At 53.6% G+C, this 26,774-nt stretch overlaps 1 protein-coding gene across 1 annotated transcript in view; it reads left to right on the plus strand.

Moving 5' to 3' along the window:
- Window positions 1-25,571, plus strand: part of TGFBI (transforming growth factor beta induced) — a 32,515-nt gene extending 6,944 nt beyond the window's left edge. Inside the window, exons 3-17 of the mRNA XM_060143657.1 lie at window positions 7,600-7,664; window positions 8,897-9,057; window positions 9,373-9,537; window positions 9,785-9,931; window positions 11,958-12,099; window positions 14,709-14,921; window positions 15,757-15,894; window positions 16,459-16,604; window positions 17,193-17,329; window positions 18,172-18,302; window positions 20,687-20,811; window positions 22,265-22,367; window positions 22,951-23,030; window positions 24,422-24,446; window positions 24,920-25,571. Coding sequence (XP_059999640.1) covers window positions 7,600-7,664; window positions 8,897-9,057; window positions 9,373-9,537; window positions 9,785-9,931; window positions 11,958-12,099; window positions 14,709-14,921; window positions 15,757-15,894; window positions 16,459-16,604; window positions 17,193-17,329; window positions 18,172-18,302; window positions 20,687-20,811; window positions 22,265-22,367; window positions 22,951-23,030; window positions 24,422-24,446; window positions 24,920-24,960 — 1,819 coding nt within the window. The 3' untranslated portion in view covers window positions 24,961-25,571. The remainder of the gene's footprint in view (window positions 1-7,599; window positions 7,665-8,896; window positions 9,058-9,372; window positions 9,538-9,784; window positions 9,932-11,957; window positions 12,100-14,708; window positions 14,922-15,756; window positions 15,895-16,458; window positions 16,605-17,192; window positions 17,330-18,171; window positions 18,303-20,686; window positions 20,812-22,264; window positions 22,368-22,950; window positions 23,031-24,421; window positions 24,447-24,919) is intronic.
- The last annotated feature ends 1,203 nt before the right edge of the window (window positions 25,572-26,774 follow it).

Consider the following 26,774-nt stretch of genomic DNA (forward strand, 5'->3'; position numbering starts at 1 on the left):
GGAGGTGTAGAGCAGGGCCAAGCAGAGCCCAGGGCCCAGTCCCAGCCATTGAGCTGGTCTTACGAAGCCAGAGGGGATGACCTGCACTTACAGCTCTGCGATGTTCTGTTGCAGCTTAAAAAAGAGGAAATGGGGGGCTTCCCTGGTGGCGCAGTGGTTGAGAGTCCGCCTGCCAATGCAGGGGACACGGGTTCGTGCCCCGGTCTGGGGGGATCCCACATGCCGCGGAGCGGCTGGGCCCGTGAGCCATGGCCGCTGAGCCTGCGCATCTGGAGCCTGTGCTCCGCAACGGGAGAGGCCACGGCAGTGAGAGGCCCGTGTACCGCAAAAAAATAATAATAATAATAATAAAAAAAGAGGAAATGGGGACAGAAAATCATGAGTTGATTAAAAAAAACACTTCACGATCCAGGATAAGAAGGTCCCTTCCTGGAACATTGCGTGCAGCGTCAGGAAGGTGAAGCTGACCGGGGAGAAATCCAGAGAACTCAGGGAGGGAAAGGGGAAGTGGTTGGATTCATCTCCACTGTCCCCGAGAGAGCTGAGAAGGGGCAGCCTTGTAGTTTGCTTGTGCCCGGGATTAAGACCCATGAAGGGGCTGCCATCTGGGCACCGGGAATTCAGTGCCATAGCTGGTCAGGAGAGGAGAGGGTTGTGCTGGCTGGAGTTGATGTCATCCTGGTGACAATGGGTCCCTTGGTGCATTTAGTTGGGAGATGACCAGACTGGGAAACCGCAAGCATGGTTGTGGTTGGAGCAAAGAGGGCATTCTCAGCATGTGGTCAGCCTGGGCAGTGGGGATCTTCCTAGCGTGACTCCAGGGAAGAGGCTGGAGCAGAGGTGTGCACTGGGATGCACGGCAGCAAAGGTCACCAGGGGGCCCAGGACCCACAGGAGAATTTGAACTTGAAAGCAGATAATTGGCACTAAGTACAGGACCAAGGGATGAAGGCTTTGCCGGGTGAGGTCATGCAGAGACCCAGGAGCCTGGAGCCAAATGTCTGCTGCAGTGAGGCCCCGACTCCACCTCCACAGAGGGAGGGAGGGGAATGGCCACATTCAGCACTCAGCACTCCCATCAGGCCACCGCATCCATCATCTTTAGACGATAGCTTTTCTGTATTACCGAAAAGAGTCTTGGTGCTGTTTGTCGAGCCTGATGCATGGATTTTATTATAGGAGGTAGTTACCAGTGGGCCCCTATTTAGTGACTTGAGTGAATTTTATTACTTAGAAATTCATTTAACTTCAGATCCTAAAGAGCACCAGTGTGATCCAACAGCTAATCAAGCAAAGAGGGTCATTTCAGTCCTCGGTGATGATCAGTAACCATAACATTTTTACATACAGCAGCTGAAGCAGTGGTGCAGGAAATTGTGCTCGGGAAGCCTGGCTGCCTCTGACAGGCCTTCTTTGTAGAAGCCCCGGCAAGAGGGAGGTCCATTTAACAGCCAAGTCAGAGCTGACATCATGGGGATGTAATGAATCATAGCAGGAGCTCAGGCATCCTCAGTGTGGCACAGGGAGGGCCCGCGCAGGAGCTAGCAGGTAGGGGGGGCAGCTGCCCATTCCAAAAGGCTTAACGTTGTTTCACAAGCGATGCAATTCACAGGCACAGTAGCCAAGATGAGCTGGCAGGACATTCCCCCTTCTCTAGTAGCAAGCATTGCTTTGCCCAAGGGCTGAAATATTAATACTTCTTCAGCACTGCCTTCAAGTTTAGACATTTCACTTCTACCAAAGCCAGCTGGTGTATGGTCGAGATTTTCCATCATTTGGCAGAGCTGTTACCTGTAGATCTCATTCGGGCAGGGCACCCAGGGACATCTGCAGTGAAGCTGAGGAAGAGCCTTCCTTTCCTCCCTCTCCTGTATCCCACAGCCTCGGCCCCAAGAGGAAAAAGAAGAGGATGGTGAGAAGCCATCTAGGGGTGACAAGCTATCCTCAGACCCACACCAGCACCTCCTTCCCTGTTTCATATTCCCTGTGCAGCCCCCTGGGACCGCGTGGCTAACCTGCTCTGAAATAACTCAGGTTTGACATATGCCAAACACCTCTGTTGTGCAGTGCTTCCTGAAGGTTCTCTCCCATTCTGTAGACTCCTAGGAGTCAGCTTAGCTGACAGGGAATCTTGTTCCGTTGAGTATTTACATGAACCCATGTACCATTTGGGGTAAGACCCTATGGTAGGCAGAATAATGACCCCCTAAAGCTGTCTACATCCTCACCCCCGAACCTGTGAATATGTTACCTTACAAAGGAAAAGAGACTTTGTGGGTATGGTTAAGTTAAGGATCTTGGAGGGGGTGGGGGGGAGATGATCATCCTGAATTATCTGATGAGTCTAATATAATCATAAGGGTCCTTGTAAGAGGAAAGCAGGAGGGTTAGAGTCAGAGAAGGAGATATGACAATGAAAACTGAAGTTGGAGTGATGTGACCGCAAGCCGAGAAATGCAGGCAGCCTCTAGAACTGGAGAAGACAAGGAGTAGGTTCTCCCCTAGGACCTCTGGAAGGAATACAGCCTTTGGTTTTAGCCTCGTAAGGCCAAATTCTGACTCTAACATCCAGAATTGTAAGATAAATTTTGTGGTTTTAAGACCCTAAATTTGTGATTTGTTCTAACCACAATGGACCCTATCTGTTAACTTTCATAGCTGTGTTATGGGGAATTTATTACATGGGATTTGATCAGTGGTCTCCTGCAGGGCACGGCTCTCAATGAAGTTATTAACCTAACTTCAATTTGAAGTTTATACCTGGAATTTTTTAGGAAGAAGCTCCACAACTGAGTGCTTAGTAACTAATATCAAGTAGCTGGTAAGTGCTTTTCACAGGTTAGCTCGTTCAGTTCTCACAATCATCCCTTAAGGTCAGTGTGATCATTCGCCCATTTACAGAGGGGAAGACTGAGGCTCAGAAAGCCTTAGCAACCTGCTCAGTCATCCGCTGGTAAGTGGGAGAGGTCCAGTCATTCTACATGCCGCCCCCGGGGGAGAACCAAGCCCAGCAGCTAGTTTTGGTGACATGGGGGGAGCCCAAGTGAGCAGCCCTGGAGCGCCTGGGTCCACTGCCCCAGATCTCTCTCTTCAGCCCTAACACCTGTGACTCTAAGCCCCAGGGAGAAGGCCTCCTCGGGATCAACAGAGGCCCTTTGGCCCAGAGCCACCAACCTTTTCCTGGTTGCTCACCCGCAGCCTGGTGGTCATTGAGAAGCCCTGTTGCAAGGGGACTCCCTCCCTAGTCAGATGGAGAGCATGGGAACTGAGGAGACACAGCCAGCATCCAGGAGCCCTCCCCACCCAAATACCCTCACAAACCACGTGCAAACAGACGTCACCAAAAAATGTAAGTGTGTTTTCCCAAGGTTCCGTCTCATCGCTCGCCAAGCTGGACCCTGGTGAATGGGATAGTGGTGGAGTCTTTAGTGGTAGCCAGTAGGTTAAAACAAGCCCTTTTTTTTTTACCAGGGGGCTCAAAATTTTCATTTTCTCCTGGGAGGCTTAAGAGAGCTCAGCTGAGTGCGGAAAATGAACCCATCCAGGCAGGCGCCTGTCTAGACCACGTCAGCCTGTGTTTGTTCAGTGATTCCCTTGGAAATCATGACACGCTGGATGGTTTACCTTTGGTCACAGGAAGCTGGCTCTCAGGCTCCGTTCCTTACCGCACTACTTCGGAGTCAGGTTAATCCCTAGGTGTTTACAGCCGTCACAGCGGCCAAAATTGTGAAGCATGCTTGGGAGAGAGTGATTGTTTTAACTTATTATATTACCTCCTTGAAAAATCATTTTGGGAAGAGAAAAACCAATGCTTCTCTCTCTATCCAGTCGTGAGTAAAACTTTGGAGGGGAATGGAGGAGAGCTTTGAGACTCTATTTCAATTCTTTAGGCCTTGGATTGACACTACCTTTTGCACCCCACCCCTGCCTCTTTCAAACGCCCTTCTAAGTCAGGCACCTTCTCTGACTTTCTTCCTCAAATTGCTCTTCTGACCTGGGAAGTTGGAATAAGAAAATTAGTGTCTCATTACCTTAGAGGATATACTTTTTCTGAGGTTTTTGCTTATTGGACTGTGTCAGGCCAAGGAGAAGCCAGGAGCCTTTAATCAGAGCAGCTTTTGCTGATAAGATCCGATCCAGAGACCAGCAGATTGGTTCTCTTTGTGCAGGGAAGCCAGGGAACCAGGAAGGCACAGATGGGGGCCTCCCTGTGTCCATCCTTTCCTGCGTTCATCCTGGAGAGATGAACCTCTCCGTCAGAACCATGACTCTGTGATTGCCCCAGGGGCCCGTCTCCCCACAGCATGTGTGTTCTCCCCAGGGCCAGAGCCCAAGGAAGGTGGCACACGGGGCTGAGAAAAGGGCGTGTGAGTCCTGAAGGGTTTGGTCAGGATCACCTCAGTGGGCTGTCTTCTTGGTCTGCAATTTACAGCTGCCCTCTGCTTCTCCAGGGCCAGGCAGGCTGGTTCTGAAAAGACCTGGTGTTGTTGGGATAGTTGAGCAGGGTAACAGCCAGCTGTGGAAGCGTTTCAACCCATAAGGCTACCAGGCTGAGGGTGAGAGGCGTGGCTCACCCCATGCACCTAGAGAGTGCCGGGGATGCCAGAATATGGGTGGCACAAGGAAAGAGGAGGGAGAGGCCAGCAGGGCGAGAGGGTTAGGAGAAGCTAACCAGGAAAAAGCCTTCGGCTAGGGGGCTGAGCCCCTGCAGGGGGTGGTGTGTCCCCCAGTCCAGCCCCTGTGGGACACGGGTACAGAAAGCCCACCTGGAGAGAAGGGGCAGTGAGTGCTGACAAGGGTTAGCTCTGATCACATCGGAGAGACCACCTGTGTCCTTTTGATGTCAGACTTTCCAAATCAGTCCACTTTCCCCCAAACATGTGCACTGTCAAGAGCAACGGAAAAGGGTCTGGACCTGCTGAAATGTGGGGAGAGTCCTAGATCTGCCCCTCCCCAGCTGTGATCCTAAGAAACCCCTTTGCCCCCAGAGCCCTTTCAGCTTTGATTCCATTCTGCATTTCCTTCTGCACGCGGAGACGTCCCTGCTTACGTCTGTCCCTGCTCCCCTGCCCGGCAGCCTCCGTTTCTCCTGTCATTCTCCCCATCTCTCCCCGCCTCCACACACACGTGGCCACAGGAACCAGCAAGTTCACACTTGGGGGGCTGACCTTCTGTTGTCCTCAAGGAAATCCTGGTGAGGCCCCCTGAGCTATCGAGCTCTCTTGTGGCTTTGTAGGATGGAACTCAGAGGCTGACACCCTAGAAGAAGGGTCTTTGGCCAGAAAAGTCTTTGGCTGGGGGCTGCAAGGCATGGAGTGTCAGCACCATGTGCATGGGGGATCCCAGAGATGATGAAGGCTTTGAGGAGAAGATCCCCCCTCCAACTGTGCTTCTCCAACTCCAGGGAAGGTCACCAGGCACTTTTAGAAAGAAGCTAAGCTTTGGGGGGCTTGACCAAATCCCACTTCCTCAACCCCAGCCATAGAGCCCTGGCATTTATCAGAGAAAGCCTGAGATTCCACGCATGCGTGTTCCCGGTCCTGCGGGCCCAAGGCTTGCGGCTCTCCCTAGGTTTAGCTACGAGAAGCTGGCAGACACTATCCTACTTTGAAAAAGGGCTTCTCTACCCCCTAGAAATAATCCCATTGGCTGGAATTCTGAGTGTGAAATTGGAAGTAACCTTAGAGGTCATCTGCTTTAACTTCACCTTATTTTACAAAAGATCAGGAAGCTGAGACCCAGAGAGAGAAGTGGACTTTCAAGGCCACCCTGCTAGTTACTGATGGATGACAAGCCTAGTCCCCTCATTCTAATACTGTTTAGTTACATCCTGTTGCCTTTGAAAGGTTGTGTGTCAGTCAAATCTCAAGTTTGCTGCAGAAGATGACTGGTTTTCAAAGAGAAAACCGTGGGTTAGTCAAGATCAGTCCTGAGACCACCAGCCTGTTTAACCCTTTTAAATAGGGCTGAAAGGTTAGAAAGGAAAAGGCTGGGAGGAAGGCTGGGAGAGAAGGGGGAAGAGGAAATCAGGAGGATGGAGAGAGCAGGGCAGAGAAGAACGTGCATGGTGTCACTCCTCAGAAATGTCCTGGGGGCTCATTTCTGGCACAGTGACACCCACAGCTCCCTAGCAGCCTGAGAATCCTAACGAATCTGTCTCTGAAAGATGAGTTAACAGAAGACGAAGCGTGGATAACAGATGAGCCAGGCTTCATCGTCACATGACTCACCCGGGCTTCCCTGAGACAACTCCAGTGGAATTAGTAAGAGCAGAATGTCCTGGGCTCACTGAGAGCACCCTCCCCCCTTCCAAAGCCCAGACTTCTGTCTGATCTGCCTGCTTCTCTTCTGGTGATGTCATTACACACCCTGTGAGTGGCCACGGTGAGCGGTTCTGTGGTAAAGCCGCTGCAATTCAAGGCTGAGTTCTCTCCTGTCCCGAAGGGCACATCCATGTGAAAGAAAGGAAGGGGCAGGACAGGGCTGTTGGCTTCTGGTTCCAGGGCTTCCGAGGAGGGGCTGTGCTCACGCCGCTGGTGCAGGGGTGGCATTCGACGGGACAGGGGGTTTGACATGAAGCAAGTCTTTCCTAGAACGCTTCCTTCCTTGTGACGTTCTTGGAAATTCTCAGTCTTCTGGGTCTCACCAGGATGTTTTAGCTGAAGCTTTGCGTTTCAGACCTCCAGGAGGTGGTGAGTGTTCCACAGTGGACCAGTCTGAGTTAGAAGAGGAGGCTTCAAGTTTTTCTGCCAAATGACTTCAAAGTTTAAAACCATAAACGGCCAGACTTGTTCATCCACATACAAAGAATCTCACAAACTGGTAACCAGTTGCCTCCTGGAAGGACAAGGAGATGGTTGAGGGCTGAGGGTGGATGGGGGGCATTTTACTATAGAATCCTTTGTAGATTTTGAAACTATATAATGTTTTCATTGATAAAAACTTTGTTTTTAATTTAAAGAAACAGAAGAACAAGCGTCTTGATAAAAGAAGGGCTCTGTTTTTATTTTAAAGTGTGATTGTGAAGATTGAGAAAAAACTTGATCATATATACAATACACTACCCTTCTTGGTTAGTACGTCAGAGAACCAGAAGAGCATGGGCTGTTTAATCCAATGACCATTGCACAATACATGCATACATCTTACAGATGAGGAAACTGAGGCCCAGAGAGGAGACGGGACTGGCTGGCGTGATCTGGTTTAGTTAGTGGCAGACTCAGAGCCAGAAAGGCCCAGGGCTCCTTCGTGTCCTCCCTGCTGCCTCTCGGGAATGCTGCCCGCTGGGTTCCCCATGAATTGTGTTGGAGATGCACTTTGGGTGAGGATGTTTTCTAATGCCACCGCGGATATGCTGCCGCCATCCTCTGACTGTACCCCGGCTGCATTGCTGTAGGTGACGGCACCTGCTGGGCACCTTGTACAAAGCTGAAGAGGCGTGACAAGCTTCTTGCCAACGAAAGGCACAAAGATGACCGAGCGTGTGGTCTCCTCTGAGAGCAGGCTATGCGCCCCATCGTGTCCCTTCCCGGAGCGAGGGCTGATGACACGGGAGGGGGGGGGAAGTCCTGCCTAACACACTTGTGTGTCTCGTTACAGAGTCATCAGCTACGAGTGCTGTCCCGGATATGAGAAGGTCCCGGGAGAGAAGGGCTGTCCAGCAGGTGAATAAGCCTTGCCTGTTGGCACGGATGGAAAGGAAGGAGGGAGAGAGGAGCACCCACGTGAAGGGCAGCAGAGTCGGAAGGGGGGTCCAAGGGATGGGGCTCCATGACAGGGCCAGAAGATGGAAGCTGGAAACAGCAGGTTTCCTGCGCTGCTCCTTCCTGTACAAGCCGACTGCTTAACACGCTGGGGGAGCAGACTCCGATCCTGACCTGCCCGTGCCCTCTGCACCAGGCACAGGCTTCTGGCCTTGCTGGCTCTGGCTGGGAGTGATTCTAAACACATCCAGCGTTTCTCATCAGCCCTGCTGGAGAGTGGATGGCGTCGGCCTGGTCTCCGGCTGGGCTGGGAACACCAGGCCACCCCACCTCACTCTGTCGGAAGCCATCCCAATGGATCTCGTAGGGTCCCACGATGGCCGTGCAGGTCCACAGACAACGTGGTACCTGTGAATTTCCTAGATCCTTTCCTTTAGTCCCACACACTCCTGGGGACTGTACAGGGGAGGATTTTTTTGTTTTATTTTAACTTTGAAATCTTCACTATTTCGTTAGTTGAGAATGTGAGACTGAGACTTAAAAGGAAGGGGGTGATTTGGTTGGTGCCGTGGTCACGAAGCGGGTGTGCTCGGCGTGGGCTGGAGCCGCGGCCTTCCTGACTTAAGTGGCAGGACAGGTGGGAAACGTGGGATGGGGAAGGAGATGACCTGGAAGGTGGGACCCAGCCTCTGGGCCTTAGTTTCAGGCCCTTTAAAAGGAACACGAAGCTCCCTGTGTGAGGGGAAGGGCCTCCTGAGCTTCCGGCTACTTTCAGGAAATAACATTTTATTACTTATAAATACCTAAAGTACTTCCAAGATCTGTTTCATTCTGGTGGAGGCCATTAGGGAACCAGTTTCAAAAACAGCTAGATAGATCCGTAAGGCTAGCTTGTAACTGGGATATCTGTTTCCGGTGTATGTTCCCACCTGTGTTATCTAAATGTCTATGAACAAAAGCTTTGCTCTGCTTTAGTTAAAAATGATTAAGAATGACCAGTCAGTTGAGTTCAAGTAGGGAGGCACTTGGCCCGTGGAGTTGTTCTAAGAAGCACGTGACCAGCCTTTTGGGCTCCCCAACAGCAGGCTCTCTGGCCTTCTCCAGCGGGTGTACCATCCCATCTCAGACAAGGGTGTGGTCTGGTTGGAGGGGCATCCCACAGGCCATCCCTGCTCTGTCCTCTGCCCCTGCAGCCCTGCCGCTCTCCAACTTGTACGAGACCCTCGGCGTCGTTGGTGCTACCACCTCTCAGCTGTACACGGACCGCACGGAGAAGCTGAGGCCCGAGATGGAAGGGCCCGGCAGCTTCACCATCTTCGCCCCCAGCAACGAGGCCTGGGCTTCCTTGCCAGCTGTGAGATGACCTCCCTCTGACCGGGGACCCGTACTGGGGACGCTGTTACTGAGACTCCGTAGTGATTTCCCACCGTCTCAGGAAATGTCTTCCTTAAGCCCTCAGATAAAGCCATGACACTTGAGCTAAAATAAGCCCCCCCGGGTGGCTTCCAATGCCCCATCCACTTAAGTGTCCAGACAGACGTTGATGCTCACGGGTGGGGGTCCTTGGCAGAATGGGGGTCCCCGGGGAACCCTTCCCAGGGTGGCAGGGACCCCTCTGTTGAACGTGGGGCCTGCAGCCCCCTCACTGCCGTGCTGGCCCTCCTCCTAGGAAGTACTGGACTCACTGGTGAGCAACGTTAACATCGAGCTGCTCAACGCCCTCCGCTACCACATGGTGGACAGACGGGTCCTGACGGACGAGCTGAAACATGGCATGGCCCTCACCTCCATGTACCAGAATTCCAACATCCAAATCCACCACTATCCCAACGGGGTAGGGCATCCCGCTTTCCACAGCTCTGCCCCCTGTCCCCCCCGAGCCCGCGCCCGGTCCACGTGTGGGGCTGGCTTCTCGGGTGGTGTCCCGCGGGTGAGGTCAGCTGTGCCTAGCCATCTGCCTCCTGCACCTGCTTCTCCGCCGCTCGTGGAAGCCGCGTTCTGTCCTGTGTTCTCCCCGCCTGGGCCTTCGAGGCCGTGCCTCCGAGATGTTAACTGCTCACGCTTGCTCCTTCTCTGGGCAGATTGTGACTGTCAACTGTGCTCGGCTGCTGAAAGCCGACCACCATGCGACCAACGGTGTGGTGCACCTCATTGATAAGGTCATCTCCACGATCTCCAACAACATCCAGCAGATCATCGAGATCGAGGACACCTTCGAGACCCTTCGGGTGAGGGACTGCCCCGGGGGAGGCCCAGCTGGGGACCCACCACCTCGCAAGAGGGCCTTCTTCTGCGGGAGGGGTGGAGGATGTCTCCATGTTCGTGGGCGCTTAGGTGACATGGAGCAAGTTCCTTGAAATGCCCATGAACATGGCGAGTCCACTAACCAGGCTGTCAGCTTGACCCCAAGGAGACATCATAATTCCCTGCTGGGAGCTTCCCCCTGCTGGTCTCCTATGTACTTTCCCTTCCTTGACTCCCCCGGGAAGCTCAGAGGTGGGCTGCCTGGGCATGCACTGTGGGTTCCAGCGGTGGGAGGGCCCTTCCTCCCCGTTGCTGGTTCTCTTGTGTGGGTCTAGATAAATGGCCTTTCAGCCTGCATGATTTTCTGAATCACACGACCCCACCGTGGGACCCCTGATGTAGCCATACCCCTGTTTCCTTGGAGCCCTGATCATCAGAGAGGACACAAGTATAGACACAGGCACGGAGTCTGGGATTAGACTTCTGGCCTGAGTTCTGCCTGCTCTGGGGCCCCAGAACGCTGTTCCTGCCCCCCTGCCCAGCAGGCATTTATCTCACTACTGGGGTGGCAAATGGGCCTTCCTCTTGGCACCGGCCGCTCAGAGGAAGTTAGCACAGGCTGCTCTGTCAGGGGTTTTGCCCCGATTCAAGGAGAACTTCCTGACCACAAAGGATACCAAGTGGGCGTGGGATGCTTCTTCCCCTGGAGATCGCCAACACAGAGAGACAAACATCCCCGGGCTGGGCTGGCACTCAGGTGTCCTCAGGAAGTGGCTCTGGAGGGCCCTAGGGAACCTGCCCTCTAAGCTCTTCCCATGCTTTCCTTCCGGGTCACTCAAAGGTCAGGGGTTTGCAGGGGGACAATGTTCCCACAGAGTTGGCGAAGCTTTTGATGAATAGCAGCTGGTCCCCACTGAGTAACGTCCTCTTACTGTTCAGGTTTGGTACACATTCCTTCCTTTTTTCTTCCCTTTGGCGCTTTCGAATGCCCATCTGTCCTTCTGCTAACACATGCTCGTTAAGCCCCTGCTGCTTCGCAGGTGTGCTCTGTGTGCCCGAGGGATAGAGGAGAACGAGACAAAGCTCTGTCCCCGCTGGCACTGGTATTCTTCTGGGGGACACAGGCAAGAAACAGGCAGGGCAGCCACAGGTCATGCGAAGTGCTGTGAAGTCAGGCAGTAAGTGGTGAGCAGAGGAGGGACCGGCTGGTCCAGGAAGGGTCTGTCTGGAAGAGGTGACCTTTCAGCTGAGGCCTGAATATTGGAAATGGCCAGTTATACAAGACACAGGGGCAAGAGCTGAGCTGGCAGAAGGGAGATCGAGAGTAAGGCTCCGAAGCAGGATGAGCAGGAAGGAGGCCTGCAGGGCTGAGTGAAGAGTACTAGGCAGCCGACAGGCGAGGCGGGAGTGGCCAGGCTGGTGAGGCCCGATCCTACGGGGCCTTGCAGACCCTGCGAGGAGTGTGTCTCATCCTGGGAGCAGCCGGACGCTTTTAGAAGATCATTTTCCTGCTCTGTCGAGAAGGGGTTATGTCATCCTTACGCTCACGGAGCCCACACAAATAATTATCGCCAGTAACGATTGACTCGCACGACGTGAGAAGGACAGCAAGCTGTGCAAGTGTGTCTAATAGACTCATTTTCATCTAGGGGCGGGGGCAGGGGCTGGGCAACGCCAAGTTGACTACCTAGAGAAACGACATTTTCCTCAAGGCCCAAGGAATGAATAGGAGTCAGAGAAGCAAAGAAGGGGGAAGGGGCAGAGGGAACAGCAGGACAACAGCCCCGGGGTGGAAAGGAGAAAGGCAGGGCAGCAGCTAAGAGGTGGTCAGAGCGGGCGGAGCTCAGGCTGGCAAGGCTCCTGGAGGCCGTGGGAAGATGTCAGCCTTGGTTCAGCCTATCTTTTCATCCAGGGCTTCTACAGAAGTCTGGATCCCTCCAGAGGAGCACTGGTGAGACCATGTGTGCCCAGAGCCTTCAGGGAACGCTGCATCTTCCCCCCTCCCCACAGGCTGCCGTGGCTGCATCGGGGCTCAACACCCTGCTCGAAGGTGACGGCCAGTACACACTCTTGGCCCCGACCAACGAGGCCTTCGAGAAAATCCCCGCTGAGACCTTGAACCGGATCCTGGGGGACCCAGAGGCCCTGAGAGGTGAGCACCCCTGGGCTTCTGCTGCTGCCTCATTGGAGTGGCCAGACTAAGGCCAAGGCCTGCTCTTGTCCAAGATAGACACGCTGCCTGCCGTCCTGTCCCATTGCGCCCAACTGGCTGTATCTCTGCAGAGGCCACAGCAGAGCGCTGGTCAGAGGGGCGGGTGAGGAATCCAGCAGCCTTTTTCCAGGGACACAGCTGGGCTGAGGAGGGAGGTGGAGCTGGAGGTCCAAAGCAAGCTGTGGCCAGAGTCTGGAGGAGTTCAAGGCCCAAATGATCAAAGCTAGAGTGAGGCTGCCAGAGTGGGCAGTAGCTTGGAGGTGTGGGGAGGGGGTGGCAGGTGCTGGCATCCTCGAAATGGAATCATCATGTTGACCCTTGAACTCTTCCTGTGTCTGGCTGGGGGCCTCAGGGATAATCCAAAATTACAATGAAAAACCCGAAACAGTCAACTCTTGACTCTTCATTGCTGAGTCCTTCCTAACCTTCTCAGTGAGCTGATAAGTTAGGAGGAGTATCGATTATTGCTGGAGGAGAGGGAAGGACCATGTGAGGGCATGTGAGGGAGATGAGGAGGGGAGGCCAGGCCCTGCCACCCCAGCTCCCCAACTCCAGGACCACTGAGATGCTGCTTGCGGGTCCCTGGGTCCCCTTCAAAGGGGAGTAGGCCCCAGGTCCCCTGCGCACTCCAACCCTCCAATCACACTTCCTCCTCCCAAATATAATCCAGGGATGACTTCATTTCTTTTGAATCTATTTAAACCCACCTTCGAAATGCCTAATGCATTTCAGACACCCCATAAATGTAAAATGTTCTCCTTGCAGCTATGCAGGGCTGGGAAAGGGCACATTTCTGAAAGCACAGATGGGGATCTCTTATGTTCAGATATTGTGGTACCAGGAACCCAGGCCGCAAAAGTGAGCATGGTACAGTCAAGGAAGTTTAAACCTAATTGGTGTAACAGGCTTAAAAACAGGTCACTGGGGAGCTGATGTGCTGAGCGTATTACTCAGAGATACTCCCAAGGTCACGGGGATGAGGGCAGAGATGGGCACCGATACTCCCAGGGTCACGGGGATGAGGGCAGAGGTGGGCGTCCGCAGCCTGAGGATCCTGAAGGCTTCCGAGGAGATGAGACTCGGGTGCCTCTCAGCATTTTAGCCTTTTAGTTAGAACTGTTTTCCCCCTAAAACATGTTTTGTACGGAGCACATTTTTATCTTTGTAGCTATCAGAACACCTCATTATAAAGTGAAAAAAACACCCCAAGTGTATCCCTTTTGCACATCTGCCTTTTCCCACTTTAAGCTGTTTTCTCAAAGCGAGGGAGCCGTGTGTGGGGCTGCCACTGCAGGCCGGAGGGCGGGCGGCCACGGTCCACCTGACAGCCTCCTGGTTGCTAGCGGGTCAGCAGATGGACGAGAAGTGCCCGTTCGCAGACTGGCTTCCAGCCCTGGCCTGGCTCACCCTCCGAGGGGCCCTGGCAGGTCACCCACCTCCCCACCCCCGGCCTTCAGCTTCCTTCCCTGAGAAACTAAATCCCCAAGGCCTCATTCCCACCGCGGTCTTGCCGTCCTTTGTCTTCCCCGCCGGCTGAATCGGGTCAGCACTGGCCTTCAAGGCCCTCAGCACTTCTGCAGGACCTCAGAGCTTCCTCCTGCCTGTGACAGTGCGGTTTTGGTTCCCACACTCAGGACACATTGGAACTCGCCTCCGTGGTGAGCACGCAAGACAAAGGGCCCCGGGGACCCTGGTGAGCGACAGTCCCGGAACGGCTCTGCCTGGCTGGGGCTGGGGCACGTCCCCTCCACTGCTCCTGCAGCCTCAGCACCCCCAGCCCCTGCCCTGTCCCTAAAGCAGCACTTGGGCAAGTAATTAAACGATTCTATTTATGATTGACGGGTGGGGTGAATGGGGCTGCAGAGACCATGTCTTACTGATCACCATCCCCAGCCTCTAACAGGCTCTGACAACTAAGTAGACCCTTGGGGTAAAATGAACAAAAACAAATATGATGTATAAATAATTCAGAACTTTCATTTGCTACAGTTTTCATCTTTTTCTACCACACTTTACATTTTCATAAAGGTCGTAGATAAAAAAAAAATCCCAAGGTAAACTCATTTGAGTTTTCCCCCTGTCTGGGAAGGTCAGATACAAATAAGAGAATTCACCCTGAAGTTCAGGTACTGAGAAGCTAATCACGAGCATTTGTTGGGCGTTTACTCTGTTGTCAGCCGCTGTGCTGGGTGCGCACATTCAGAGTTTCATGTCCTCCTTATATCAGCCCTAGGAGATGAATGCTGTGCTTATCTCTACTTGACTGATGAGGAAGTTGAGACTCAAAGAGGCTCAGTGACTCGCCCAGGGTCCCCCAGCTGCTAAGTGGCCGAGCTGGGATTCAAACTCAGGTAGACTGCACGGAGCCCAACTCGTTTTAGAGGCGAGGAGGAGGAGAGAAAGAGGAGGATCCAGGCCACGCGGTACCCCAGGCTCGTCTGCTTATTAGCCTCGGAGAGAATGGAATCCTAGCCAGGGCAGGCGGCGAACTGGCGCCTCATGTCAGCCCGGCTGGCACTGACTTGACCTGTGTCCTGTTCGGCCCCCAGACCTGCTAAACAACCACATCCTGAAGTCGGCCATGTGTGCCGAAGCCATCGTGGCGGGGCTGTCCTTGGAGACCCTGGAGGGCACCACGCTGGAGGTGGGCTGCAGCGGGGACACGCTCACCATCAACGGGAAGCCCATCATCTCCAACAAAGACGTCGTGGCCACCAACGGTGTGATCCACTTCATCGACGAGCTGCTCATTCCAGACTCAGGTGATCCAGGTCTCGGGGGCCTTGGGCCTGCCAGGTCTCCTGTCCCCCGTGCCATCCACGGTGGCGCGGCTGGGGGAATTTGGGGATCTCGGGAGCCGCTTCCCTGTCTGCACCCAGCTCACAGCCTTCCAGGAGGGACAGCCTGGGCACCTGGCAGGTTGCAGTCAGATTTTGGAGAACTGCAGGCTTGGGAGTCCAGGCGTTACCTTGTGGGCAGGGGAGAGCCATTGGAGGTGTCTGGGGAGGGAGCGACTCAATCACGGACGCCTTTCGGAAGATCTGCCCGCGCTGGTTGGGCACAGAGGGCCATCTGCTGGCTTCAGAGCATTTGCCTTCTCAGTCATGCGCAAGGATCCCAGGGTCACTGACCCAGGGAAAAAGGACTGAATGGACTTTGGCTTGGGTCCCCTTCAGCATCCTTGCCCCATCCTGAATTTCCAGGCAGTTCTACTGCTAACGAGTGAGGGAATTTCACAGGAAAAAACAAACCCAGAAGAACACTTTCTGTGGGTGTGGTCACTGGCACTGTCAGCTCTTCAGAAGCCATGACACAGACAAATGCTTTCTTCCTCCCCAGCATTGGACAGGACCCTGACCAAGGGCTGGGACAGAGGCCCTCTGCCCAACTGAGCCTCACCTCACTTCCCCAACCGGTGAGGTTTTCTGGGTGACCATTCCCCTGATGACACAAACCCGCTGTGTCCCAGCAGTGTTTAGAGGGGTTGTTGACTCAAGAGATGACATTCCTGCTGATGTATGTCATGCTCTGGGATGGACGAATGATAAATGAAAACAGTACTTCTAACTTTTGAACCCACGTTCTCCTTCCTTATAGCCAAGACGCTATTTGAGTTGGCTGCGGAGTCTGATGTTTCCACAGCCGTTGACCTTTTCAGACAAGCTGGCCTTGGCACTCATCTCTCTGGAACTGAGCGATTGACTCTCCTGGCTCCCATGAATTCTGTCTTCAAAGGTATCGTGGGGAAGGCATCCCTGTGCGTTTGTCACTGGGGACAGCTGCCCCACCGCTGTCACCTCCACGGCACCCTCCCCAGTTTACAGCTCCCCGTGGACCATTCGTGCTTCCACCCAGCTTAGCCAGAAGCAGATGTGACTTCACCAGAAAGTGAAGAGGCTCTGCGATTTCATTTGGTAGAGCAGAGGATGCACGTGGCAGTCTTGTCCTCAGAATTCAAGAGTGTGCATCTGTTGGGAGAGCAAAGCACTCCCTTGTCTTTTTATTTGCGGGGTCAGTTGCCAATGTGATAGGCAGGACGTCAGAGTGAGGATACAGCTGAGCCATGGCCATGGGGAAGGCAGAGAAGGGCCAAGTTGTGTCCGTGCCTACCCCTCCCTCTTAGGGCAAAATTCCAAACACCCTTGATTATCTAGACATTTTTTTTTTTAGTTCTCAGAAGATGCCAGATGTTAAGGAATATTGGCAGCCTTGCTTGATTTCTCAATTTCTGTTTCCAAATGGAAGGAGGGACGGGCTTTCTGCTGCATTGTCTGGACCTGACCACACCTTCTCTTGCAGATGGAACCCCTCCAATTGATGCCCGATTGAAGAATTTGCTTCTGAACCACATGATTAAAGATCAGCTGGCCTCCAAGTATCTGTACCACGGACAGGTCCTAGAAACTCTGGGCGGCAAAAAACTGAGAGTTTTTGTTTACCGTAATGTAAGTTCTGGGTCCTAAATCGTGCTCTTTCTTTGTCTTAGCTCCAAGAAATGCAAGCTATATTTGTGTTAAAAAAAAAAAGTGTTCAATAAGCAGGAGCTACACTCAGCCCTCCTTGGTCCAGAAGCTTCTCTTCCCTCTTCTCCTGTTTCTTCTCTCTCTTCAAACCCAGTAGTTACCCTGGAATATCAAATAGGAAGTACAACACAACATAGCCCTTGCTCGGGACCAGCCAGCACCATTTGGCTAAAGACGGTTGTCATTTGTTAAATAAATAAATGAAGAGACTCGATCTCTTTATTTGATCATTGTCAATGGCCCTCTCGTGTCATGTAATAATCCCATTATGGGCCCTCTCTGTACATTTATTGGGGCCTCTATAGCTCTTCTTTCTTTAAGGAACGCCATTTTTATTTTCTTCTTTCCTGGAGGAAACACATGCTTTTATCCTAGTCTTGACGCTGCAGCCCCGTATATATTCACTGATCTCTGCGGATGAAGCCATCAGGACGTGCCCTGAACAAATCGGGAGGCCCCTGCTTTGGGTTGGGGGGTAACCTGGCCTCTCTCTGCCCCTCTTTTGTACAGAGCCTGTGCATTGAGAACAGCTGCATCGCCGCCCACGACAAGAGGGGCAGGTACGGGACCCTGTTCACCATGGACCGGGTGCTGACCCCCCCAGTGGGCACCGTCATGGACGTGCTGAAGGGAGACAGTCGCTTCAGGTAACCGGCCCCATCCCAGGGCGGTGCTTCTGCAAGTGGCCGTGCTGGGGCAGGATGGTGACCTCAGCTGTCTGTCGAGCTCCCCACTTCCTCGGGGCTCCAGTGAACACCGGCCGTGCGCCCGTGTGATCTCCCAAGCCGGGGATTCGGAAAGGATGAGGGTCACCTTGAAAACTTAGGTTGAGAAGAAGGGTCGCTTCTGGGAGTGTGATCCTCACACCCGTGGGAACAGGGAGGGGGCTGCCCCTGTATTCCCGAAGGGCAAGGGAAACGTCCTGCTCTCCTTTTAAAGTCCCGGGGAAGCTGAGCACACCTGGCTTTGCGCGCGCGATGAGTCTCACTCTGTGTCGTGTCTGCTTACTGCCCCTGAGGTTTCCTTCCTTCTCAGGCTCCTGATGTCCCTTTGTTTTCTCGCCTCGCTCTCTCCATTTCTGGTTTGCTCACTCACCCCTGGGTGCTGCGACATCGAGCATTTCCTGTCACTGAATTCAGCCATCTGCACAAGAGCCTAGGAGACCACCCACCCTCTTCCCCACCCCCACTCCCCGGAATCACATCCCTCGGGCCCTGCGGCTCAGTCAGTCTCTGGGTCAGCCATGGCACTGACCTCTCCCTGCCTCCTTCCGCCTCCGGCCACTGACTTCTGGCTTTTAACCGAGCTTAGCATCTACGGAGAGAAGACGCAGACCGGAATCGTTTCCTGTCTGTACGAAAACCAGCAAGGGGTGTGAATGCCAGTGCTCTGGGCTCCACCTACCCACGGCGGTGCGGTATTTGGGCAAATGCCAACCCCCCCTCACACACACGGAGGGAGGTGACCTTTTCCGTGTATGTATCCGCAGCATGCTGGTAGCCGCCATCCAGTCTGCAGGGCTGACCGAGACCCTCAACCGGGAAGGGGTCTACACGGTCTTCGCCCCCACCAATGAAGCCTTCCGAGCCTTGCCGCCGGGAGAACTGAACAAACTCTTGGGTAAAGAGCAACCTAAGTACATTTTTCAACTTCTCTAAAGTGACTGTATCGGTCAGGGTTTCAGCAGGAAACACTTGGCACATTAGGAAGGGTTTGACTGTAAGGAATTTAATGACAAGACTATTTGCAGAGGTGTGGGCAGGGTTAAAGGAACCAGCAAAGGGTGATGGTACCCAGCGTTTACCGCTCCAGGCCTGGGGGTGCTGGGGGCAGGGGATGGTGGGGGGAGGGCCGGTCCAGGGAGACCCTAGGAGGAGGGGCATAGCACAGTGGCTAGAGCCGCAAGCAGCTGCTGTCAGAACCATGACAGGGAGGCCACTGGGTGCCTTGGCCTCCTTCAGCGGCCGCCTGGCGGCTGACTGCAGGAGGGTAAGGGAGCCTGGATGATGCATTTCACGGGGGTCGGCTTCCCCGGGCAGTGAACAAGCCAGAGGAGAGTAGAAGGGAATTGAGGGTAGATGACAACCAGCCCAATCAACAAGGCATGGCTTCCCCTGCGGACCTGTGAGAACGTGCTCATGAAGCCATTTACCTGCATCACACGTACCTCAGGATGAAAGCTTTACCGAGAAGCTCCTCAAGGCCCTGAGCAATTATGTTGAGTATGTTTGAGAGACAATCTAGTGGTGAAGAGCTTGGGCTCCCAGATTACCTGAAAGCAGACCAAACCCTGGCTCTGGCGTTTACCAGCTGAGTGACCTCTTGCAGGTTGCTTAACCTCTCTGGGCCTCGGTTTTCCCAGTAGTAAAATGGGGGTGGTAAGAGTACCTTGCTCAGAGTGTTAATAAGGATTAAATGAGCATTGCCCACGATGCTGGGCACACGTCCCCCATCGATAATGGGATAATGGCTATGGTGGTGCGGAGGTAGGATGGGCCTGTGGTGTTTACTCTGACGCATGCCTGTGAACGACGCATCCACCCAGTGCGGAAGGGTGAGTCTGAGGAGGAGGAGGAAGGATCTTGGGTGAGCCTTGGGACCCGAATCGTCTGCACCTCCCTTCCCGCTCTGGAGTACAGAACAAAAAGCTCGGATAGCTGTGAACTGAACTTGTGTCCTGTTTAATTTTCCTTATTGCTAAGTGAATGCCTGTGTCTGTGGTGCTGACGTATGTTCCTGAGGAGAGGGGAGACATTCATCCTGGACATAAACTTGCCATTCTCTCTCTGTTCAGGAGGAACGGAATATTCCCCAGGTGTCCCAAGCCTGCTCGGCTTGCCTTTCATTTTCATCTGTGCGGGAGCTGAGGGAGGGGCTTGGGCAAAGCTCCCCCTACACGCCCTCCCTCAGGCCTGCGGGCAGGATTAGACCCCAGCACGCCTGGGGCACGGAGCCCATCCCCCGTGTTAGAGGTCGATCCAGATGTTAGAGATCTCAGGAGAAGGAGACCCCTCCCCCCCGGGGGCCAACTTGGCTCAGCACCTCCAGGCCGTATTTTGGTGGAAGGGAAACTCTTGCCAGCTCCAAGCTGTGGACATCTGGAAATCCCTTTGTACCTGGTGGCTCCATCCCGTGGCACTCATGTGGATTCGTCCATAACCAAGTGAACTCCCCGAAATACTTTAAAGCTTCCTCTGTTCTCAGTTTCAAGTTGCTGGAAATAGCCGTCCATAAGCCCTGGGGATACCCAGCCATTTGGCTGGTAACATGAGTATCAGGGGCAGCTCCGATGCAGAGGAGAGGGCAGCTGGCAGCCTTAAGATTGCCTCCCACTCTTAATTTGGGGACTGCCTGTGCACCTTTATGAGTAATTGGCTGCTTTCCGCAGTGGGTGGAGGAGCTGATGTGGGCCGGAAGGAATGCTGAGACGTGACGAGGAGGGACGCTGCGGAGGGATCTCCCCTTCGGCCCTGACCTCATCGGCTCCATATCTCCTCCAGACCGCAGCTGTCAACTCTTTTAAGTTCTCCCTTCAGGAAACAGCCGTCTCAAAATATGCATTTGTGGGCAGAATGTGTAAATATTTCACTACTGTGTTATAACTATTGGGAGCCACGTTGATGATGAAATGTCTCAGATGCCAGTGCTGTAAAGGCCCCTGGCTTTCCAAGCAAATATTTAGTCATGGAAACATGAGTCATGCTCAAAGAAGAGTATAGATTAACTCCTTCTCAGCATCACAGAAGCGTGTACTTAACCTAGCAGCCCATCCAGTGCACAGGTAGAGTCATGGCCACGGTCATATGCCTTGTTCCCCTGACCGTTATGCACACGGTGGGTCGGAGGGCTGAGCACACAGTAGGTGCTCAATAAGTGCTTATTACCTGGGCAGGGGGTCTTCCCCTCGGGGGTGACTGCTTCCATCTTCTCCTTTGGGCCCTCTCTGACCACACCCGTTACCAGCCTTAGGATTAACTCTGCTTTCTTTTCCCACAAACCTGCAGGCAACGCCAAGGAGCTTGCCAACATCCTGAAATACCACGTTGGCGATGAAATCCTGGTTAGCGGAGGCATCGGGGCCCTGGTGCGGCTGAAGTCTCTCCAAGGCGACAAGTTGGAAGTCAGCTCGGTGAATACGTTGAACAATTAAAAGGCTGGCCGTGCCCTACCACTGGGATTTAGGGCACATCTCATCCCTAGGATGGCATTAGACACACACTCTGCATTTAAGAAGCATCTTGAATCTCTGAGTGTATTTTGAAAGAAAAGAGAAGAAAAAAGGAAAGAAAAGAAAAAAGAAGGGGCTTCCTTGGTGGTGCAGTGGTTGAGAGTCCGCCTGCCGATGCAGGGGACACGGGTTCGTGCCCCGGTCCGGTAGGATCCCACATGCCGCGGAGCGGTTAGGCCCGTGAGCCATGGCTGCTGAGCCTGCGTGTCCGGAGCACAGAGGGAGAGGCCACGACAGTGAGAGGCCCGCGTACCACAAAAAAAAAAAAAAAAAAAAAAAAGGAAAGGAAAAGAGAAAGAGTCTTCAGGGAAATCAAGGGAGATTGTGGTTAGACCGGAATAAGAACTTCCAGATCTTCAGGGGAATGAAGCATCTGATTGGCATCTGGGAGAAGCTATTAAATCTCCCTTTCCTTAAGGAAATGACAGTTACTTACAAGTCTTGAAAGATCAATTCCCAGTCCCCTTCCCACTCTGTCCCCCCCAAGTCCAGGGGTTCACTGAGCTGTACCATGAACCAGATCAACCCAGGAGGCTTTTTCTTCTGACGCTTGTTCTGTGAACCTTCCCTTACTCTGCACATTCCACTTTGGAGCTCCCTCCAAGGGTCCCTACCTTGAAGAGAGGGAACAGATAGGCAACCCAGCTCTGCGAAGCTGCCTGTGGCCTCCCTGGCTGTACCAGCCAAGGCCACTGACACCCCGTGGAGGGACCACCCTTGCAGCATGTGGCTGGCTCAGCTTCTGCTCCCTGCGCCTCTCTCCTGGCCTCCAGCCATCCCTGTGCTCACCAGCTTCTCCCGGGAGCACGGGAAGGCAGGCAGGGATGGCATGACTTGTTTGACTTCTGCAGGTCACCTGAAAATCTCCCAGCTCCTAGTCTGGGATGTCAGGGTCCTGTCAGTCTCAGGCTCCAGTTCCCCCTTCCCCCTTGGGTCGTTCAGGAAAGCCTGAGACAGATTTACCCTGTGAGAAACTCTGAAGCCAGGCATGGAGGAAAAGTGGAAAGAGCCCTTCACCCAGAGCTGGACGCCTGGCTTCTGTTCCCAGCTGTCCCACCTGCTCAGCTTAAAGGAGGCCATAATATCGACCTCCTCACCACGCGCTGCTGTGAGGATAAGGGAATCACAAAGAGCACTTTGTAAATTGCAACACACTGGGTCCACACAAGGATGAAATTGAGTCTCCCAGACTGAAGGTCTGTAGCTGACAGGGTCTGTTCCAGTCACCAGAGTGTCCCCAGCACTTAGCACAGGGTCTGGCATCCAGAAGTGCTCAGTAAACATTTGCTGGGTTTAAGAATGGATAAGGGAAACGTGCTTGGTGTTCAACAATTGCTATCTCTTTTTCTCCCAGAAAAACAACATGGTGAATGTCAATAAGGAACCTGTTACTGAAGTTGACATCATGGCCACCAATGGCGTGGTCCACGCCATCTCCAGTGTCCTGCAGCCTCCGGGTAAGGCCCTAAAGAACCACGTCCCCGCTCATCCTGCTGCTGGCCCTTCTCGACACACAGCCGTTGGTGCTCGATAGAAACCCTGCTGTAAGCAAAGATGAGAATGAAGTGGGATGTGTGGACTGAGCATCTGTGGACGGCATTGCTGGGTCTGGTTGAAAAGTAACGTAGGAACTCTTGGTTCAAAGGCACTACGCCCAGCACCTCAAGGACAGATTTCTCTTTGCTGAATTGCCCGGCTGTCCTAGCCCTGTTCGAACAGAGCCCAGTTGTTTGTTACATGTGAACGCTGTGAACGTGGGTCAAAGCACCCCTCCTGCAGCATCCTGCCCTGGGTGAGCTCTCTTTACCTCCAGCAAAGCTGCACTGGAGCTAGCCTCTCTCCTCAACCTGTGCATTCACCTTTCTTTGAGCTCTCTCCGCACAGGCCAAATTCCACCACGAGTTATGGAAAGTTATAAAGGAAGACTTCGTCTGAGAATGTGAGCCAGAAAACCCAGCAGTGCCCCCTCAGTCCTGGTGGTTATGAATGACACGCTAATCATTTCTCTCTCATTGAAGCTGCCTTTCTTTTTATCTGCAGCCAACAGACCTCAGGAACGGGGGGACGAGCTTGCAGACTCTGCGCTTGAAATCTTCAGACAGGCATCTGCGTTCTCCAGGGTAAGATGCCTGCCTACGCTGGCCCCTGCCCTGAACAGCCTTGGGTCCTGTGCTTGGGCTCCTGTCTTCCTTGGCTGTCCTCCCAGGGCTCTCCTGTAATTTCTCTCCACTCCCATGGGGCATCCTTAGCCCTGGCCCGTGTGGAGTTTGGAGAAAAGAACCCAGGCAGCCCCGGCTTCCTTTGTGGGCGACAGCCGAGGCCTTCCAAGCGAGGCCTCTGAGCCTCAGTGCATGGGGAAGCCGTAGCTGGTGAGAACGGACACAGCTCTGGAATCCAGCTGACCAAGAAGGGCACTCCATCTTGAATTTTCCTTACAGCGGACTGGCCTGCCCTGAGCCTGGGCTCCGAGTCACTCTTCTGTTTTCTGTGATGCAGCCCGCCATGGCCAGTGCTGGGGCCCTGCTGGGCAGAGGTGTGGGTGCCGGATCCAGGGCCCTGTCTGTGTGGGGCACCTCCCTTCCTTGCCTCAGCGCCACCTCCCTCTCAGAACCTCGCGGACTTTCTGTGCTTTTCCTCCCGTTCCCCAGCTTGCCCAGGGCCCAGGGGTCCCACTCAGGCTCCCTTCAGGTCAGGTGGAGCCCCTTGGGAATACGGGTCATGTTACAGAAGGTTTGCATTCCCACAGAAGAGCCTGCTGGAGGTAGTCTTTAACCCAGAGGTATGGAGCTGGAATACGTCCCTTTACTTTTGGACATAGGGCTCTCCTTCGCGCCCCTTGAGGAGGGTTCTTGGCCCAGAGTTCCTATTCCTGAGAGCCACCCCCTGTGCGGTCCCAGCTCCGCAAGCTCCAGCAGATAGTCTGGGGGGAAGCCTGACTTCGGGGCATCCCAGGAATGTCCGCCTCAGAGTCCCCTTGGTTGGGGCTAGCGCATCATCACTTGGGGCTGCCACGACTGACTGAGTGGCTCCCCGGGGCCCAGCAGTTCCACATTCCCCTTCCTCTTCCTCATTCCCACCATTTTTTTTTTTTTAAGAAGATGTTGGGGGTAGGAGTTTATTAATTAATTTATTTATTTTTGCTGTGTTGGGTCTTCGTTTCTGTGCGAGGGCTTTCTCTCGTTGTGGCGAGCGGGGGCCACTCTTCATCTCAGTGCGCGGGCTTCTCACTATCGCAGCCTCTCTTGTTGCAGAGCACAGGCTCCAGACGCGCAGGCTCAGCAGTTGTGGCTCACGGGCCTAGTCGCTCCGTGGCATGTGGGATGCTCCCAGACCAGGGCTCGAACCCGTGTCCCCTGCATTAGCAGGCAGATTCTCAACCACTGCGCCACCAGGGAAGCCCCCATCCCCACCATTTTTTCTGAGCAAGGATGGCAATGGGCAAAGCCACTGCCATGAGCAGGTGTAGGTATTACATCCACTAGAAAACTTGACACCTTGTGTTTTCTTTCAGGCTACCCAGAGCTCTGTGAAACTAGGTAAGTGTGGTCTGGGTTTGAAGTCCTTGTAGACTTGTTTGGGTCTTACCCCCAAGCAGGCCCAAACCTGCCATCTGCTGTCTATAGCTAAGAACATCATGGTGCAATAAAACATGGCTTTTGGGGTCAGACACAGAACACCTAGTTTCCTTCTCCCTAAGATGGAGATAATAAGAGTGCCAACCTTTTTAGGGTTGATATGAGTTTTTAGGTTTGAGAACCTGGGAATATTGCACAGGGGCTTGGCAGGAGCCCATGATGAGGTCGTGGCCCCAAGCTGGTAGACGTAGAAAATCCTGGTTCAGAACATCGCTGAGTAAGATACGAAGTTTCGCAAGCCAGAAAGCACCTGCTCTGTGCAGGAGAGGATGGCAGAAGAAGGCTGCTTGGCCCTCGTGCTCGTGATTCTGACGGTATCCTAGACAGACATGGGAAGCCTGCCCCTTTTCACCTTTCACATCTCTCTCTTTCAGCCCCTGTCTACCAGCGGTTATTAGAGAGGATGAAGCATTAGTGCGAAGGACCGCAGGACGAATGCATTTCAGCAGCTCCCCACCAGTTTCTCTCAGTTTGCCAAAGAGACTGAATGTCTTAGAAACCAAATATCACACTTCAATGTACCTGGGCCATAATGTACACCGTAATGAGATCTGAGCCTTGGGAGGGTGGGGGGAGGAGGGAGAGAGAGAGACTTTTAATTTTTGCCCCTAAACGACACTGTTAGCCCCATTGCATGCAGAGACCTGGATGTCACTGCCTGACATTCAATTCCAGGAAGGACCTGTCCCAAATGTGGAACTTCCTGCCTATGCTACTTACTCTGGAAAAGGGAGCCAAAGTTTCTGAAGCTCACAAAACATGAATCAAGCAATCCAGCATCATGGGGGTGTCGTGGCACTGTTTCTGTAGAGCTCTTTCACAGTTGGAGAAGTAGAAATGGCATCCTTATAAGCTATGAGTTGAACTGTTCTGTCAAACATTTCTTGCACCCACATGTGGCTTGGACCCTTCTGTGTGACCTGTCCATGTAGAAAAGAGAGGGTAGGTAGAGTACCCAGAGCTCAGGCTTCCCCCGGTTGTGGTAGAGACATGGTGTGTCTGTAATAATAAAACCAAAGAAACGTATGCCGCTGTGGATGGGAACTGTGTGCTGGCTCGTGTATTTTACAGGGTTGGGTTTCTGTTTCTTGGGGCTGTGATGTGCCTTCCACGGAAATTCCACCAGGAGCAGCTAGGCGAGAAGCCCTGAGGGATGGTCTAGGGACGACCATAGCATCAGCTTCATAGGTCCGTCGCGAGGATGAAGGGACATGATTCTTGTAAAGCACTCGGCACAGCATTAAGTATCCTTATTCTTATCACGCTGTCTGGAGCTGCTCAGGATCAGTGTAGCTGAGAGCCTTTTTTTAGTGTCTTTCCCACAGGCAGCCCCCTTTCCTGGAGACTGGGACGCCCCGCCTTCCCCCACATCACTGCCAAGGCTGACTGAGAACTCATTTCACTAAGGGGACCAAATACCCAAAGATGGTGCTGCCGGGAATAGAGCAGTGGCGCGGCAGACAGCCCCTCCCTGGTGTGGCTTCCGGTCTGGGGAAAGACAGCCGTTAACACGGCATCCAATACAATCGTTCATCCATCCATTCCTCAGATGTGAGTGTTAGGCCTTGGGGAGCAGACATGGCCCTGTTCTCATGGGGAAGAGACTCATTCGTCAGCTAATGGCAGCGCTGCCTGCCCAGACACGTGGACTCGGAAGGACAGCACCGTGGTTCTGTGACAGGAAGGAATCTGAGCACGTGGGGGCCGGAGGAAGGGACACCCAGGAGCTCCTGGATGTGGGAGGAGGTAAGAGGAGTTGAGGGAGCTGACCTGGAGAGGTGGAGGTCAGGCTGCGGGGGGCTCGGGAGACGTCCCAAGAGGTGAGGTTTAGCCTTCTGCACGCTCCCGCCACTTTCCCACCACTCTGCCTGGCTCCCCGCCCCCAGGGGCTCGTACAGGCTTGGGCTGCCTGGGATGCCCTGCTCCCCCTAGAGGTGCTGCTCTTTGAGCACCCAGAATTGTGCACACCTGGACTCTACAGGATGCCGTCAGAACCCAAAGAGGTGATTAGTATAACTTCTATAGATCCTTTCACTGAAAACAAAAATCACCACACATTTCCTTAAAAATGCCAAAGCCCCTGCATCTGTCCCTGTGACCCCAGCCCTGTCCCTACCCCAGCCTCCCCAGTACGGGGGGCTCCATCCATTCTTTCAGCTGGAGAGCCCTCCTTGTGACTGAGAAGCATGCACAGTCACGGCCCTGCCTCCCCTTCCCAGCCAAAGAGGA

The sequence above is a fragment of the Lagenorhynchus albirostris genome, chromosome 3, assembly GCF_949774975.1.
Source record: "Lagenorhynchus albirostris chromosome 3, mLagAlb1.1, whole genome shotgun sequence".
NCBI classification, from domain to species: Eukaryota; Metazoa; Chordata; class Mammalia; order Artiodactyla; family Delphinidae; genus Lagenorhynchus; species Lagenorhynchus albirostris.